The 13210-nt window shown below is 40.1% G+C and overlaps 1 protein-coding gene across 1 annotated transcript in view; it reads right to left on the bottom strand.

The window, feature by feature from the left end:
• Window positions 1–6561: 6561 nt before the first annotated feature.
• The window catches only part of RASGRF2 (Ras protein specific guanine nucleotide releasing factor 2), a gene marked incomplete at its 5' end in the record, with an annotated part of 143838 nt that continues 137189 nt past the window's right edge, over window positions 6562–13210 (bottom strand). The window contains 3 exons of the mRNA XM_082335414.1: window positions 6562–11297; window positions 12028–12096; window positions 12848–12965. Of these exons, the coding sequence (XP_082191540.1) occupies window positions 11205–11297; window positions 12028–12096; window positions 12848–12965 (280 nt within the window). The 3' untranslated portion in view covers window positions 6562–11204. The remainder of the gene's footprint in view (window positions 11298–12027; window positions 12097–12847; window positions 12966–13210) is intronic.

Raw genomic sequence — 13210 nt, 5'->3', positions numbered from 1 at the left:
TCCTCCCATTTAGAATTACTATTGCTACATAGTAGTAAAGTACTGGAAGAAATAACATGCGATAGTTTGGAAAGCAAAAAATAATAATCGATTTCATTCACCTAGCTCTGCTTCCACCAAAGCTGAACATTTATCGAGGCTGACAGAGGAACAGAGGCCAGTACTGTGTAGCTTTTAAAAATCCAAGACTTTAAAATGCTTTTTCCTTTGTACATTTAATATTCCTTGAATTATACATTGCAATTTCCTAAACCCAAATCTCAGATTTTTGAAACTTTACAAAACATAGACATCTTTCCCCCAAAACATCATGACTTGTTTGGATTAATGAGAGCCATGCATGCCCACCGTAATTAAAAACAAAATAGCCACTCCAGATCAATGCATGTGGACTACCAAGTATTTGAAACATCCTCTCCTTACCACACCTGCTTTTTATAAACACAACACTATGTTTCTGGTATTGATAGAAAAAACCAATCCAATTGAGGATCTCTGGAGGTAACATGAGTACAGAAATATGAGCAGAACAAATCCGCCTCTGTGCAGGAACTGGCAAAGAAAACAGAAACCAGCTTTTCCTTTCGTACTCGTCGAGAGCTCCTTAGTGGCTGTGTCACATCTTTTGCTCTGGCTGTAAGCCCCTCAGCCTGAATTTAATGCAAAGCTTTGTGTACTAACACTTCTGCTGCTGCGGCTGTCATCTCTTTGTCAGCAACGCAGCCCCCACACTCCAGTTCAGCAGCTCACAACTGAGGCACATACCTAATTTTAAACTTTTGACTAAAGGCAGCCTTTTTCATAAAGCCCTTGAACAGACAAAGACCTTCACCTCGAAGCAGGTGATACCATGAACTGAAGTGCCTTGCTGGCTTACACAGATGTTTAAGCTGTTTGCCAGCTCAGAGCGTGGAAGAACAAAAGATGCAAACAAAATTCAGCCTGCTAGCTAACACTGCAAACACTGGGCAAACACTGTTAGCAAGTTCCCCTATGATTTCTGAAGAATATATCATTAATACTTAAAAAATACGTTGGTCTTACTACTGTTCTTTGATCTATTTTGTGAGAAAGTCAGCTACAGAAACAGTTGGGATGCTAAGAATCATCCACAAATAATGCCCTAGTTTCATCTCTATCTAACCTAAATATTTATGTGAAATCTCCCAATTAAAATGCTGTCTTGGTTTCATTGCTTGTGCTGAGGAGGTAGCAGTAGCTGAGTGTTAATTCAGTTGTTATTCATATTAATGCCATCTGTTCCTGCACAGGGAGTTCAGCTGAAATTCAGCAATAATTTGTGCCCCATTGGAGTTTGTTGTGGAAGCTGCTGAACAAAGAGGTTACCTATACGGACCAGATGAAGGCAGTTTTGTTTTATGGAAAGGCCTTTCTGTTTGGCACATTTCTTTCAAGAAAAATGTCTATAAAGTCAAATTTCCATATGTGGGAAATATTTTTTTAGTAATCAAAGGAATCAGGACAGAAATTATAAGCCTAGTTATTCTTACTTAGAGTATGTATCAAATTAGGAATTAGAGGATGCTGTGTTTGTCCTGAAGAGATTGCAAGGACACTACTCAGTAGTTCTCCTGCTATTGGAGTCAGAGCTCTGCTATTGTACAGCTGCAAAGAGCCACTACAAACAATATACTTAAAAGCTAGCAGCTGGCTTTCCCCAGATGCAATAGCAATCACTGGTTTTCAAGTTCGATAGATCTCTAATTCTTGAGATTCCTAAAGACAGACTTAGAATAATGCAGCGAAGCATATCATCTTGGGAATAAATATAATTGTTTACCAAATGGTTACCAGATCTCTTACTGAGATTTCCCTGAGACTGTGTATGTTCAATATTCACTTGGAGTATATGCAGTCACTGAGATCTCAAACTGGAAAAACCTGTTTTGAGGTGGCATTCAACCACTTACATCCCACTGCAGTTGATGGACTTTAAGCAAGTCCTTGTTGCTAAGCACAGGCACAAATTCGCCACCACCAAGTGCCTAAGTAGGCACAGAACACATAGTCCTCCTACTAAGTTAAGATTACTCCAAAGAAAGGCACCTTAAGGTGCTAATACATATCTACTAAATAAAGAGCTCAACTAGATCCAACCAACCTGTTAAAAATAACCCCAGTTATTTTAAGTTATTGAAGTTGCTCTTAACAGGACATCCACTACATACTATAGGAAAGGTTCTCTATAATTAGCAGTGTGTTTTCTGGCCAAAGGGAGGAGAAAAGGTTTTCCTAAAAATGGAGTTGACCCTTTGGAGAAGCAGGAATATCCAAAATCCTTACAACAGAACCATGTGGCCATCAGTGCAACTACCTAAAAAGTGATCACGCTATTTTTGCCAGCTATGTTGCAGACTGCATTGCACAGTATCACAATCCATACGTTTTTAATTAGAGCGGCAAGACTGAAGGTAGGAACTGTCTAGTGTAGATCATGTGTGTGAAAGGGGCAACAATTCTGTTTCAGACTATTTCAGCCCTTTGAAAAGTTGCTCTTGTGTGACATTTTGGTGAAGCTTTTGCCTCATTTGAAAAATGAAAAAAGAGTATTTGTGTCTCATTGAAATGCTAGTTTCTCTCAAGGGTATATGTTGAGAACACAATTACAAACAAACATTGCTGCTTTACAAGAGGAGACTTTGACATTCACTGCTCTCCAGCCCAGCAGAGGATATTCATTTGGTTCTTCCGCTGCTGCCGCAGGGCCAGCCACTGCTGGTGATGGAGGTTCACAATCCAGAAGGCCATTGCTTTCCCCTCAAACCACACCCCAACTGTGGATCTAAATCTCCAATACTAGCCTTTCCACAGGTGGGATTCTTATTCCTCTCATAAAACAGTACTGAAAATGCAGCAGTTAATGTAAAATTACCAAAATAGTGAAATTAATCAGTTCTGAGATTGTGATTGTCAGGGAATTCAGAAGAGTAATGACTAGAGAAACACAGCCAACAAACATATTCAGGTATGTTGAACTTGTCAGCTTCCCTCTTTCCACCATGCTGATCCAGCATTTTTTGTCATGGAAACTCCAGCAGGCATGGTTAAAGAAGGAAAAAGGTGCTCTTTTTCAGATGGCTCTCCCATTGGAGATGAAATTTTAACAATAAATGAAATGAAATAAATAAATAAAATATTCAGATTTGGAGCAGAATAGAAAGCATTGATAGGACTTCGTGTCTTCTCTGGCTGGAAAAGTTACTACTTTTGATTTATGATGTGAAACGTGATTTATACATATTGTCCCCAATCTGTATAAATGAAGAGCTTCCAGGAAGAGTAGCAGGAGAGAACACAAGCCGTTTGTAATAATTATTGCTCTGTTTCTGACCCATCTGTCTAGGCATGTGCACGCCATGAGCATTAGTACAGTAGGGTGGTGTCTGATTCAGAGAGTCTTACACAGTAGAGTTTCTACCTCTCGGAAAACAAATCTTAAATGGCTTCTGCTACTACACTTATGAACCCACATGTGCAGGGTTGGCTCCAGCAGTCAGGGAATTAGAATGAACAGCAGTGATTGTTTCAGTTCTTTTCAAAACTGGAAATTTCAAGCAAAAATCTGCTCTTCTCAAATTTTACTTCTTCTAGGCTATATACAGATAGGGCTAGAACATTCAAATATAACTTTCAAGGCGTAGTTCAGTCTTCACAATTCTCATTCATTATCTTTGCACAATCAGTCAAGACCAATTTCAGTTTTTTCTTCACAGAGCTGACGATTTTGAACAGCCTGTACCAGCTAACTTCCTCCTCTTTCTTCATGGTCAAGATTAAAAAGGGTTTGTGTGCTGTCAGATTTACTTGGAGGTTTGATCATTTCAGTAAGTCTATCATTTTAGAGAGTATTTGGTTTTTTTCTTGCAACATACTAAAAAGTAGAAAACAGTTGCCCCCCTGCTAAATACTTCTTAAACTATAATCCATGATCTTACTGTGCCGAGTAAGATCATGGAGCAGATCCTCCTGGAAAACACGTCAAAATATATAGAAGGCAGGGAGCTGAGGAGAGACAGCCAACATGGCAAATTGTGGCTGACTAACCTAGTGGTCTTCTATGATGGAGTGACTGCATCAGTGGACAAGGGAAGAGCTATGGACATCGTCTATCTGAATTTCTGTGAGGCCTTTGACATGGTCCCCCACAACATCCTTCTCTAAACTGGAGAGATACGGATTTGATGGATGGACTGTTAGACGGATAAAGAACTGGCTGGCTGGTGGCTCCTGAAGAGTTACAGTCAATGGCTCAATGTCCAAGTGGAAACCAGTAACAAGTGGTGTCCCGCAAGGGTCCATACTAGGACCAATACTATTTAGTATCTTCATTAATGACACAGACAGTGGGATTGAGTGCACCCTCAGCAAGTTTGCAGATGACACCAAGCTGAGTGGTACAGTTCATTCACCAGAGGGAAGGGATGCCATCCAGAGGGACCTGGACAGGCTGGAGGAGTGGGCCTGTGCAAACTCCCGGAAGCTGAACAAGGCCAAGTGCAAGGTTCTGCACATGGGTTGGGACAATCCCTGATATTAGTACAGACTGGGGGATGAAGGGATTGAGAGCTACCATGCAGAGAAGGGCTTTGGGATACTGGTGGATACAAAATTGGACATGAGTCAGCAATGTGCACTTGCAGCCCAGAAAGCCATTTGTATCCTGGGCTGCATATAAAGAAGGGTGGCCAGCAGGTCGAGGGAGGTGATTTTGCCCCTCTACTCTGCTCTGGTGAGACCCCACCTGGAGTACTGCGTCCAGCTCTGGGGTCCCCAGAACAAGACAAACATGGACCTGTTGGAGTGAGTCCAGAGGAGGCCACGAGGATGATCAGAGGGCTGGAACACTTCTCCTATGAAGGCAGGGTGAGAGAGTTGGGGTTGTTCACCCTGGAGAAGAAAAGGCTCTGGGGAGAAGTTATTGCGGCCTTTCAATACTTAAAGGGGGCTTTTAAGAAAGATGCAGAGCGACTTTTTACCAGGGCCTGTAGTGACAGGACAAGAGGCAATGGTTTTCAACTGAAAGCAGGTAGATTCAGACTGGACATAAGGAAGAAATTTTTATGATGAGGGTGGTGAGGCACTGGAACAGGTTGCCCAGAGAAGCTGTGGATGCCCCATCCCTGGAAGTGTTCAAGGTCAGGTTGGATGGGGCTTTGAGCAACCTGATCTAGCAAAAGATGTCCCTGCCCATGGCAGGGGATTGGACTAGATGATCTTTAAGGTGGCATCCAACCCAAATCATTCTATGATTCTATGATCCTATGATGATGGCCTTAGGGAAATACATAAAAACAGACAACTCTTTGGCATAAGGTTAATGAAATAGTTTAGAGTGTGGAGAAAACAACCTTAAATTAAAGTCATCCTGCAGTGATTTTAAATAGAGCTGCTTGGCAAGTAGTTTGAATTTTTTTTTTCTTGCACTGAAAATATCTGACAATTTCAAGAGTAAGTTGCTCTCTCAGTCAATTTCAGTTTTTATGTGAAACACCAAAAATATAAAAAGCTTGCAGAAAATGTGACTGCAAGGTCAGAGAGTACTGAATAGGTGCTGATTTTAATACGTTGCTTGCTTTATCTCCATCTTACATAGACCTGATGTGCTGTTACTGTTTTGTTACTTAAAATATGTTAATTCTTGAAACAAATTGAATAGGCACCTTTCTATCTTAAAGAAATTACCCAGTTCAACAAAGGAAAGCAGTAAACAGTGACTAAAGCATGTAACAGAAGCTGGAGATCTGATTTTGTAGTCTATTAACTATTTTGCTTCAATTTGCAAGGCATTTTATTTCCGTGTGACTTGTTTTCCTATCACAAGAGGAGGGATGTATCATACTTACAAAATGTTTTGTGTTTTCCTGGGTCTAGAATGTGGCTATACTATTTGTTTAAATCCAGGGCAGGACACCAGCCAAGAGATGGCTAGGGGTGTTTAGACAAAAGTCCAAACCCAAAACAACAGGATAAAGAAGTTAGGGACAATGTTATTTACTCTCTATTTATATAATTCATTGCCTTTTGCCTAAAGAAATATTCTATTGAAGTGGGAAGTCCTTAAACACCTTCTGAAATTATATTTAAACTCTACCTACTTGTAGCTTCCTATAAAGGGAATAAAGGTGTGGAAGGGGAGAGGCTTTCCTCAGCTGAAGAAAAATGAGTTGTGCAGCTGGTTCAGTTTAATCTGTTACATGTCTTATTTAGTTATTTATGCTGTACACTTCACAGTGGATCAGCATTTCTAGTTGTGTATGAAGTAGGCTTCATTCTCTGTTCCAAGTTAAAATCAGCATTATTCCCAATGATGCCCACAGCAGCTGCAATGCAGCATGAGTGAACAAAGAATAAAATGCAGTAATTCAAACCCTTCTTTCCCAGTAAAGAGGCCTAGAATTTTCTCCGATTTTTGCCCTTAATGGCTTGGCCCTTCTGCTCCGATGTTTCTCTAAAAGACTCAGTAATTCAGAAGGAGTAGATTTAATTATTCACCATTGGAGGGTAAAAAAATAAACAGATACTGGTAAGGACTCTTGAAACTCAGGAAAAAAAAGAATGTTTAATCAGCATATAGGCACAACACCCTGCCTGATATGCCTTACTAACAATACAAAGCAATAAACTCAGGTCAAAAGATAAGTTACAATACATGCAAAAACATCTGGATTGTGCACTAAGTAACATGTTAGATATAGGTACATCTGTCAAATAAACATACATCTATTCTCCTAAAGAACAAAACTTCAGAGACTATTTCAAAAGTAAAGGTACAACAGAACAACCATACTTGAGCAGCATATTGGACACCAAGCATCCTACACAGAGACATTTGACCTTTGGAGGCAAAAACTGTAACAGGCAAATAGCTGAGAGCCAGATCCCCGAATACTTACTTATGAAAAGCTCTCAGTGAAGCCTAAGGTATTATCAGAATGAGGTCTGAAGGATTTTGCCCTTAATGAATAACAATTATGAGTGGGTAAAAATGTCTCTATTAGTGAGAATTTGAAATCAGGTATCTAAGTTTAATGTTGCTGATAAAAGTGAAAGGAGGAAAGACTGAATATTGATACAAATAAAACAATGTTTTTGTAAAACCCTTAAAATAAATAATGATTATGAAGGAAAATTTGGGATAATGAACATGTTCTGAAATCAAAATCAATGTGGTTAAAGTTAATAAATACTTTAAATACTTAAGTTCCTTTTTATCCTACAGAAAAATAATCAGTATTAAGAACTAGGAAAGCAGAAAGAGGATGGGGAGCTCTTCCTTACTTTTAAATAAGGGTGATCCATCCCAGGATCATCTCTCACTATTAAGCTACGCGTTTGTGTGTTACAGGACTAGCCAAAAGAAAGGGACAGACTATACACTTACTGCCACTGTAAATTCAACAGATCTATTTTTTTCTTCCACATGATGAGTAATCACGGCCTCGGTCCACTAACAATACTGGTGAATTTAGCGGGGAGAGGAGAGACAGCGGGGAGTGAAGGCTGGTGTGAAGGCAACTCTAACCCCGTATCAGCGTGACAAGTGCTCTCTGTCACATGGAAGGGGACGTGTCTGTGCTGCTGCCCAGGTTCCCAGATAACTACGGACTGAATCCGGGCTGCTACTTATGCAATAAAAAATACTGCAAAACTCCCCTCTGACTTTGCTGGCAAATGTGCCCACTGCTGAACCAGTGGGTGAAATATGCTATCCCCATTGCAGCTAGCCAGCCCACACACCCTGAGGCGTTTTTGTCTGGAGAGTGCCGAAGGGAGCAGCCCCTCCAATGTGAGAACTGCTCTCGCATCTGACCGGCTAAGGAGTTAAGAAAGGCAAGTAATAGGCGCTTCAGCCCTTCTCTTTCTTATGAATCCTGAATCAGCTGGGCTTTTTGAGCTCCAGTTGCAGGAAAGCGAGTCTGCTCTGCTTCCACGGCATAAAAGCTATAATGGATAAGATCCTAAAAGACAGCAAGATCCAAATGATAAAGTCCCTACTTGGAGACATCCTCCCTAAAACACCAGAGGCAAATAGTGGGTGTTTCGTGACTGGGATTTATATCTCTATATACTATATGGCTGTCGTGGAGTGGCACAGAGAAGCCGGTAGCGAGGAGCTCCACCATCCCTGTGCACTGTACAGGGAGATCACTGCACTAGCTGGTTATATAGATGTACTAGGCAAAGCCTCACATAAAGCAGGTTGCTGCTGCCTACTAACTATTGCCATAGCTCAAACACTGCTGCAGTACTGTAGCAGAGGCACCCAGGCCACTTACATGTGAAGTACACAACCCAACTGTGGGGCAGACACACTGCTCTATACTCGCTGTGTAGGATTTCTGCAGAACAGCTGTTTCCAGCTCTGGTTAGGGTTGCAACACTGGCTAGGGTCATGGATAACAAGATGCATGCTCACTTCTTTGAGCCATCACCTCCTGTATTTTAATGAACACATTGTATCCCCAACCAAAAAGATTAATATTAGTCATCAGCAAATCAAACATTACTGTGACCATAACCTTTTTCTTTGTTGTTGTTTTTTATTTTTTTGTTGCTCTGAACACAAATCAAGTATCTAGTTACTCTAGTGATTCTAATCTAAATTGTGCCACTGACCCAGGAGGTAACTTTTGGCATATAAATAGTATACACTTTTCCAGAGGGGCTGAACTACCACACTGTCTACTGATTTTAAGATATGGATGCTCAGCACCTTTGAAAAAATCCATGTCTAATCCTTTGTCTTCCTCTCTGTCCACGTGTAATACTGTAGCACAAGCACAGCACCACCCCTGCGTATTGCAAGCATTAAAATGCATTGAATGTTTTGAAACTCTGAAGAACCGATATACACACATGAAGTACAAAACAATGAACTGTGGAAAGAGTAAGATGAAGAATTGTACCCTGTAATCCTAAGAACATCAAGGAAGTTTGGTAAAATGGGGTACAGGCAAATAAAGCAGCAGTTAATAGTATACAACAGAGACGCCAATTGACATTGACAGTTGTTACACATTTTCTTTGTTAACAGAGAAACAATAAAACCAAGTTAAGAAATCACTTTTTGGACCACTTTTTCCCTGTGTCTTAATTACTTTGAAGTGTTTTATGTAACTACTGTATTACTTTTGTACAGAAAATACACAGTAAGTTGGTTCTGTGGTCCAAGAAAACCATGCTTTTTTTTTTTTTTTCATATCATGCATTGGGATGCAATCAGCTTCTTGTCAGTCATTAGTGAAAAGAACAAGCACATTTTTGCCAATAACAAGCTTCTATAAGTAACATTTTCCATGTTCATTTCTACAGCAATCATTAGCCAGAACTATTTAAAATGTTTCTGGAATTTCCTTTTCTGCTGCTGTCTGCTTTTCTAATCCAGGAATTTTCCACTATTTGTGATGTTTCCTCATGCAGTTATTTACAAAGAGATGGTCCTTGTGGTGAAGAACCTTAATGAAATTTACAGTTGCTAAGGTACATTTATAAATGCTAGCAGTTACACTCAGACAGGATGAATGGAATTTGTTGTGCAGCTCTGGGCTGGGCCAGCAATATAATTAAAGTGCAAATAAAGACAAAAACCACAAGCCAGGCAGATCCATTTTTCATCGCCAGCGTTAAGAAGCATCATGACTGTGGTAAGAAATATCAGATCAAATAGGCCTAGGTCACAATCTATTTTAAACATCTGTCTCCCTGAGAGGATTTAAGGGAGGTATACAGTGATATAGCCCTATTTCTTCAACTGGCTGAATATCATTGGAAAAGTAAGGACACTTTTCCAGCCAATTTTTTTCAACAGTGCTAATACCTGCATTTTATACTACGATGCACTTTACAGCATGCATTTGAGCTCACTTTCCATGCAGCTACAACAGGCCACTCTTGATCAGGAAAATTTAGGAAGTACCAACTAGCTGTAGAAATGACATCTATCTACCTGGTATGTCACAAAAGCATAGGTTTTGAAAACATTTATAAATAGCACATTTTCTTAAACATATGCCCATATGCAAATGAAAATTACTAGCTCAGATAAAAAATATATCTTTTCTGTTTGCTGGCATTCAAAGTTTGCCACTGATGTGAACAATTTTAGAGCTAAGTCAGTGCCAAATGGCTGAACAAAAAAATAGACATTTTTCAAACCACTGATTCCACGTAAAACAAAACTGTTACTCCAACTCCTAGTGTTCATTGCTGATCACTACCCATTGCAAGACCAGACATGTATTTCTCTCCACAGTGTGACCAGAAAGTGCTCTGTAGCCTGACTTGTCAGAGAAGCTGAAGGAGATGCAGAAAAATAAAGTGCCTTTTCCAGGGCTGTGTGCAACGTGACTAACCATCCCATTCACTGTATGTCCGGATTTCTCAAGTCTTAGGTATAGCTCCTACCCTTGTATTTCCCAGCTGAAGCTTGCAAGGCTGGCAACTATTTACAGCTGTTCAACTAGTTCATTTGCTTTCCATGCTGTAAATACTCTCATTGTGTATTAATGAAAAAATATTTACAATCCATTTATAGGTAAAATCAGTCACCTTAGAAAAGGCCGACAAGACATTTAAAGAAGGTAACATTTTGTAAAAGGTAGCATTAAATGTGTAGCAAGTATTTTGGACAACTGCAGATGTAAAGATACCAGATGCTGCCTTAATGTCACTCCAAGACAGTAGATGACTGTTAAGATCCTGTTTTTTCAATGAAGTTAACACAATATGAGGACACCACTACCATTACTGCCTCAGTGAACGCATAGTTAGCCATCAACCCAGACCACATCACAGCCATCTCATTTTGCTCATTTATCTTAATATACCCGAGTATATTACCACCATTTAAATCTGTCCCCTTAATTTGTCACATAAGATGGCTACAATGAGTACCCGTTCACAGGAAAGTCTCCTATATTCCATTAAATGCATAGTCCCTACTGCAAAACATTATCTTTGCAAAGCAGCAATCACTTAATCCAGGTAGGAAGCATCTTTGTCTTCCACCTCCAATGCTCATTTTCATTGCCTGAGATGGAAATGCTGTGAGACTCTGTATCTCTTATTGGAAAAGAGAGCTTGCATTCTTCTCAATATTTCCCTTGCTGTCTTTAGGACTTGGCATGCATGATTTTGTTCATTGGACTAAAGCTTTCTGTAGACTCTGAGGCAAAGCTGGCTCTTCAGGCAGGGAGTCTGGGTTCAATCTTTAGGGAAAGCTCATATAAGGTATCTTCATCTATGATGAGTGTCTTGTCAAGTAAATAGTGAGTGACCTGGAATGGAGAAAACACAGATGAACAGACCGTAAGTCACTTCCATAAAAATTCTTCTGCTTTCCCTTTTCCCCTTCACCATTTCAGATCCTGAGATCCCCTCATCTTGTTTTCTTGAGAAACACAACAGCTCATTTGAATGGTATAAAGCTGCACCAGCAGCACTCTAGGAATCAAGTACAGCCTCTTAGGAATACGCAAGTCCTTAGCCAGGTGACCTAAGCCCGCGTTGCTCTTCTGGAGTCTGAGAGAAAATCTTCTCTGAAGGTACAGACTGGCTTTGGGCAAATTTTCATCACTTCCTTGAGGGACAAGGGGAAAAGAATTGCAGGATGCACACAGCATCAGCAGATGCTTGGGCCATCTCCCCGTCCCCTAATCCCGGGATTCTGGGGTTCCCTGGGGAATTACACTTCCAACTGGGCAGGGAGAACACATTTCCATTTGAACCCATTCCCTCGTACTCCAGACCCATGAAGGCTGCAATCCCAAGAGAGCTCCCCGAAAAGGAGAAAAAAACTTTCTTCTATATACAGTGTAAAATAAAGAGTTTCTGCCAGGGTGAGGCTATTACAGCCCCAGAGTACCCCTTGTCTGTCTGTCCTCTCCTTTCTGTGTGTGGGAGCAGAATACATTGATTTTAGCTTTCAACAACAGCTGTATCTTACAACCAATTGCTACCACAGCTTTCATTTCATTAGTAGGTAACAGCACCTAAGAAAAGCCTTACCTTCTGCTGATGCTCTATGCGGTAGGACGTCTGCTGGAACTGGCGTATTTCCCTGATAATATGTGAGATCTTTCAAAAGAATACATGTACGTGAGAAAGTACAACTGCATTTTGACTTCAGCTAAGCCACATAGGGCAAGAATTTAGCACCAAATTATGCAATCTAGCCTGCAAGGACAAAAGGGAAGGGCAGAGATCATCTGCTAATGGCTTCCAAGGACTTAACTTTCCTAAATTAACCATTTATTGTTCAATCAGCCTCAAGTGAACCACCTTGTCTCTCCCCTCCCCATACTGATAACCTCTCTTCTCTTTGAGTGACTGCTGCAGTGTGTAGCCATAACAAGGGCATTAAGGTGAGATTAGAAGAGAAATTTCCATGCTTCCTTCTGAGTTGTTACAAAAAAACATTACATGGTAGTTGGAGAGAAATCAACTTTAAAATGCTTTTTTAGATAGACCGTAGCACACTTAAAGAAGATTGGGTTACTGCTTTCCGGTGAATCACTACATTCCTTTAATTTTAGTTATTCCAAAAAGCCTTTTGTTGCTCCTTCATGAGCTTCAGGCAGCTGCTTTTTCTGTCACTTCTCAAAGAACAAATTGGAGGCAAATTCACCCTGTAAAAATACTCACTTTACCAGAAGGTGGTGATAGAAGACTGGGTCAAGTAATTGCTTTCAAATAGCTACCTATCTTGCATGGTGCCGATATACCTGTACATCTTAGAAGTTAAATTCAAAGGAATTGTAATTAAAACAATAATTAACTCACATAATTAAACACCTGTTGGGAAAGCATATAAGGAACTGAAAATTACCATTCTCATTTTGGAAAAATTTACAAGACCTTCCTCAGTGAAGTTTGGTGTTCCTTCTTCAATGAATGCCAGGTCTGTCAGGTACATTCCAAGGTAGGGAACAGCAGGTGGGTTACAACTGTGAAACAAGAAATCAGCATATTTGCCTGTAGCTAAATTTACAAACTAATTTTTTTATAATTCACACGAACTCTTTACTACTTAACGTACTTCTAATCAATGGGTTACATTCATTTCTAAGACAAACAGCTTCTCTGACTTCACTTAAAGTTATATTTGCTCTGCCCATGAAAATTGAATGTATTCTGTCCAATACCTAATATTAATGGTAGATAACCTTTAGTAAAAGGTAGAATGGTAACA

This window comes from Platalea leucorodia (assembly GCF_965183815.1).
Source record: "Platalea leucorodia genome assembly, chromosome: Z".
In the NCBI taxonomy this organism is placed as follows: Eukaryota; Metazoa; Chordata; class Aves; order Pelecaniformes; family Threskiornithidae; genus Platalea; species Platalea leucorodia.
Note: the sequence above shows the minus strand (reverse complement) of the source record. Positions and strands in the feature narration are given on the sequence as shown.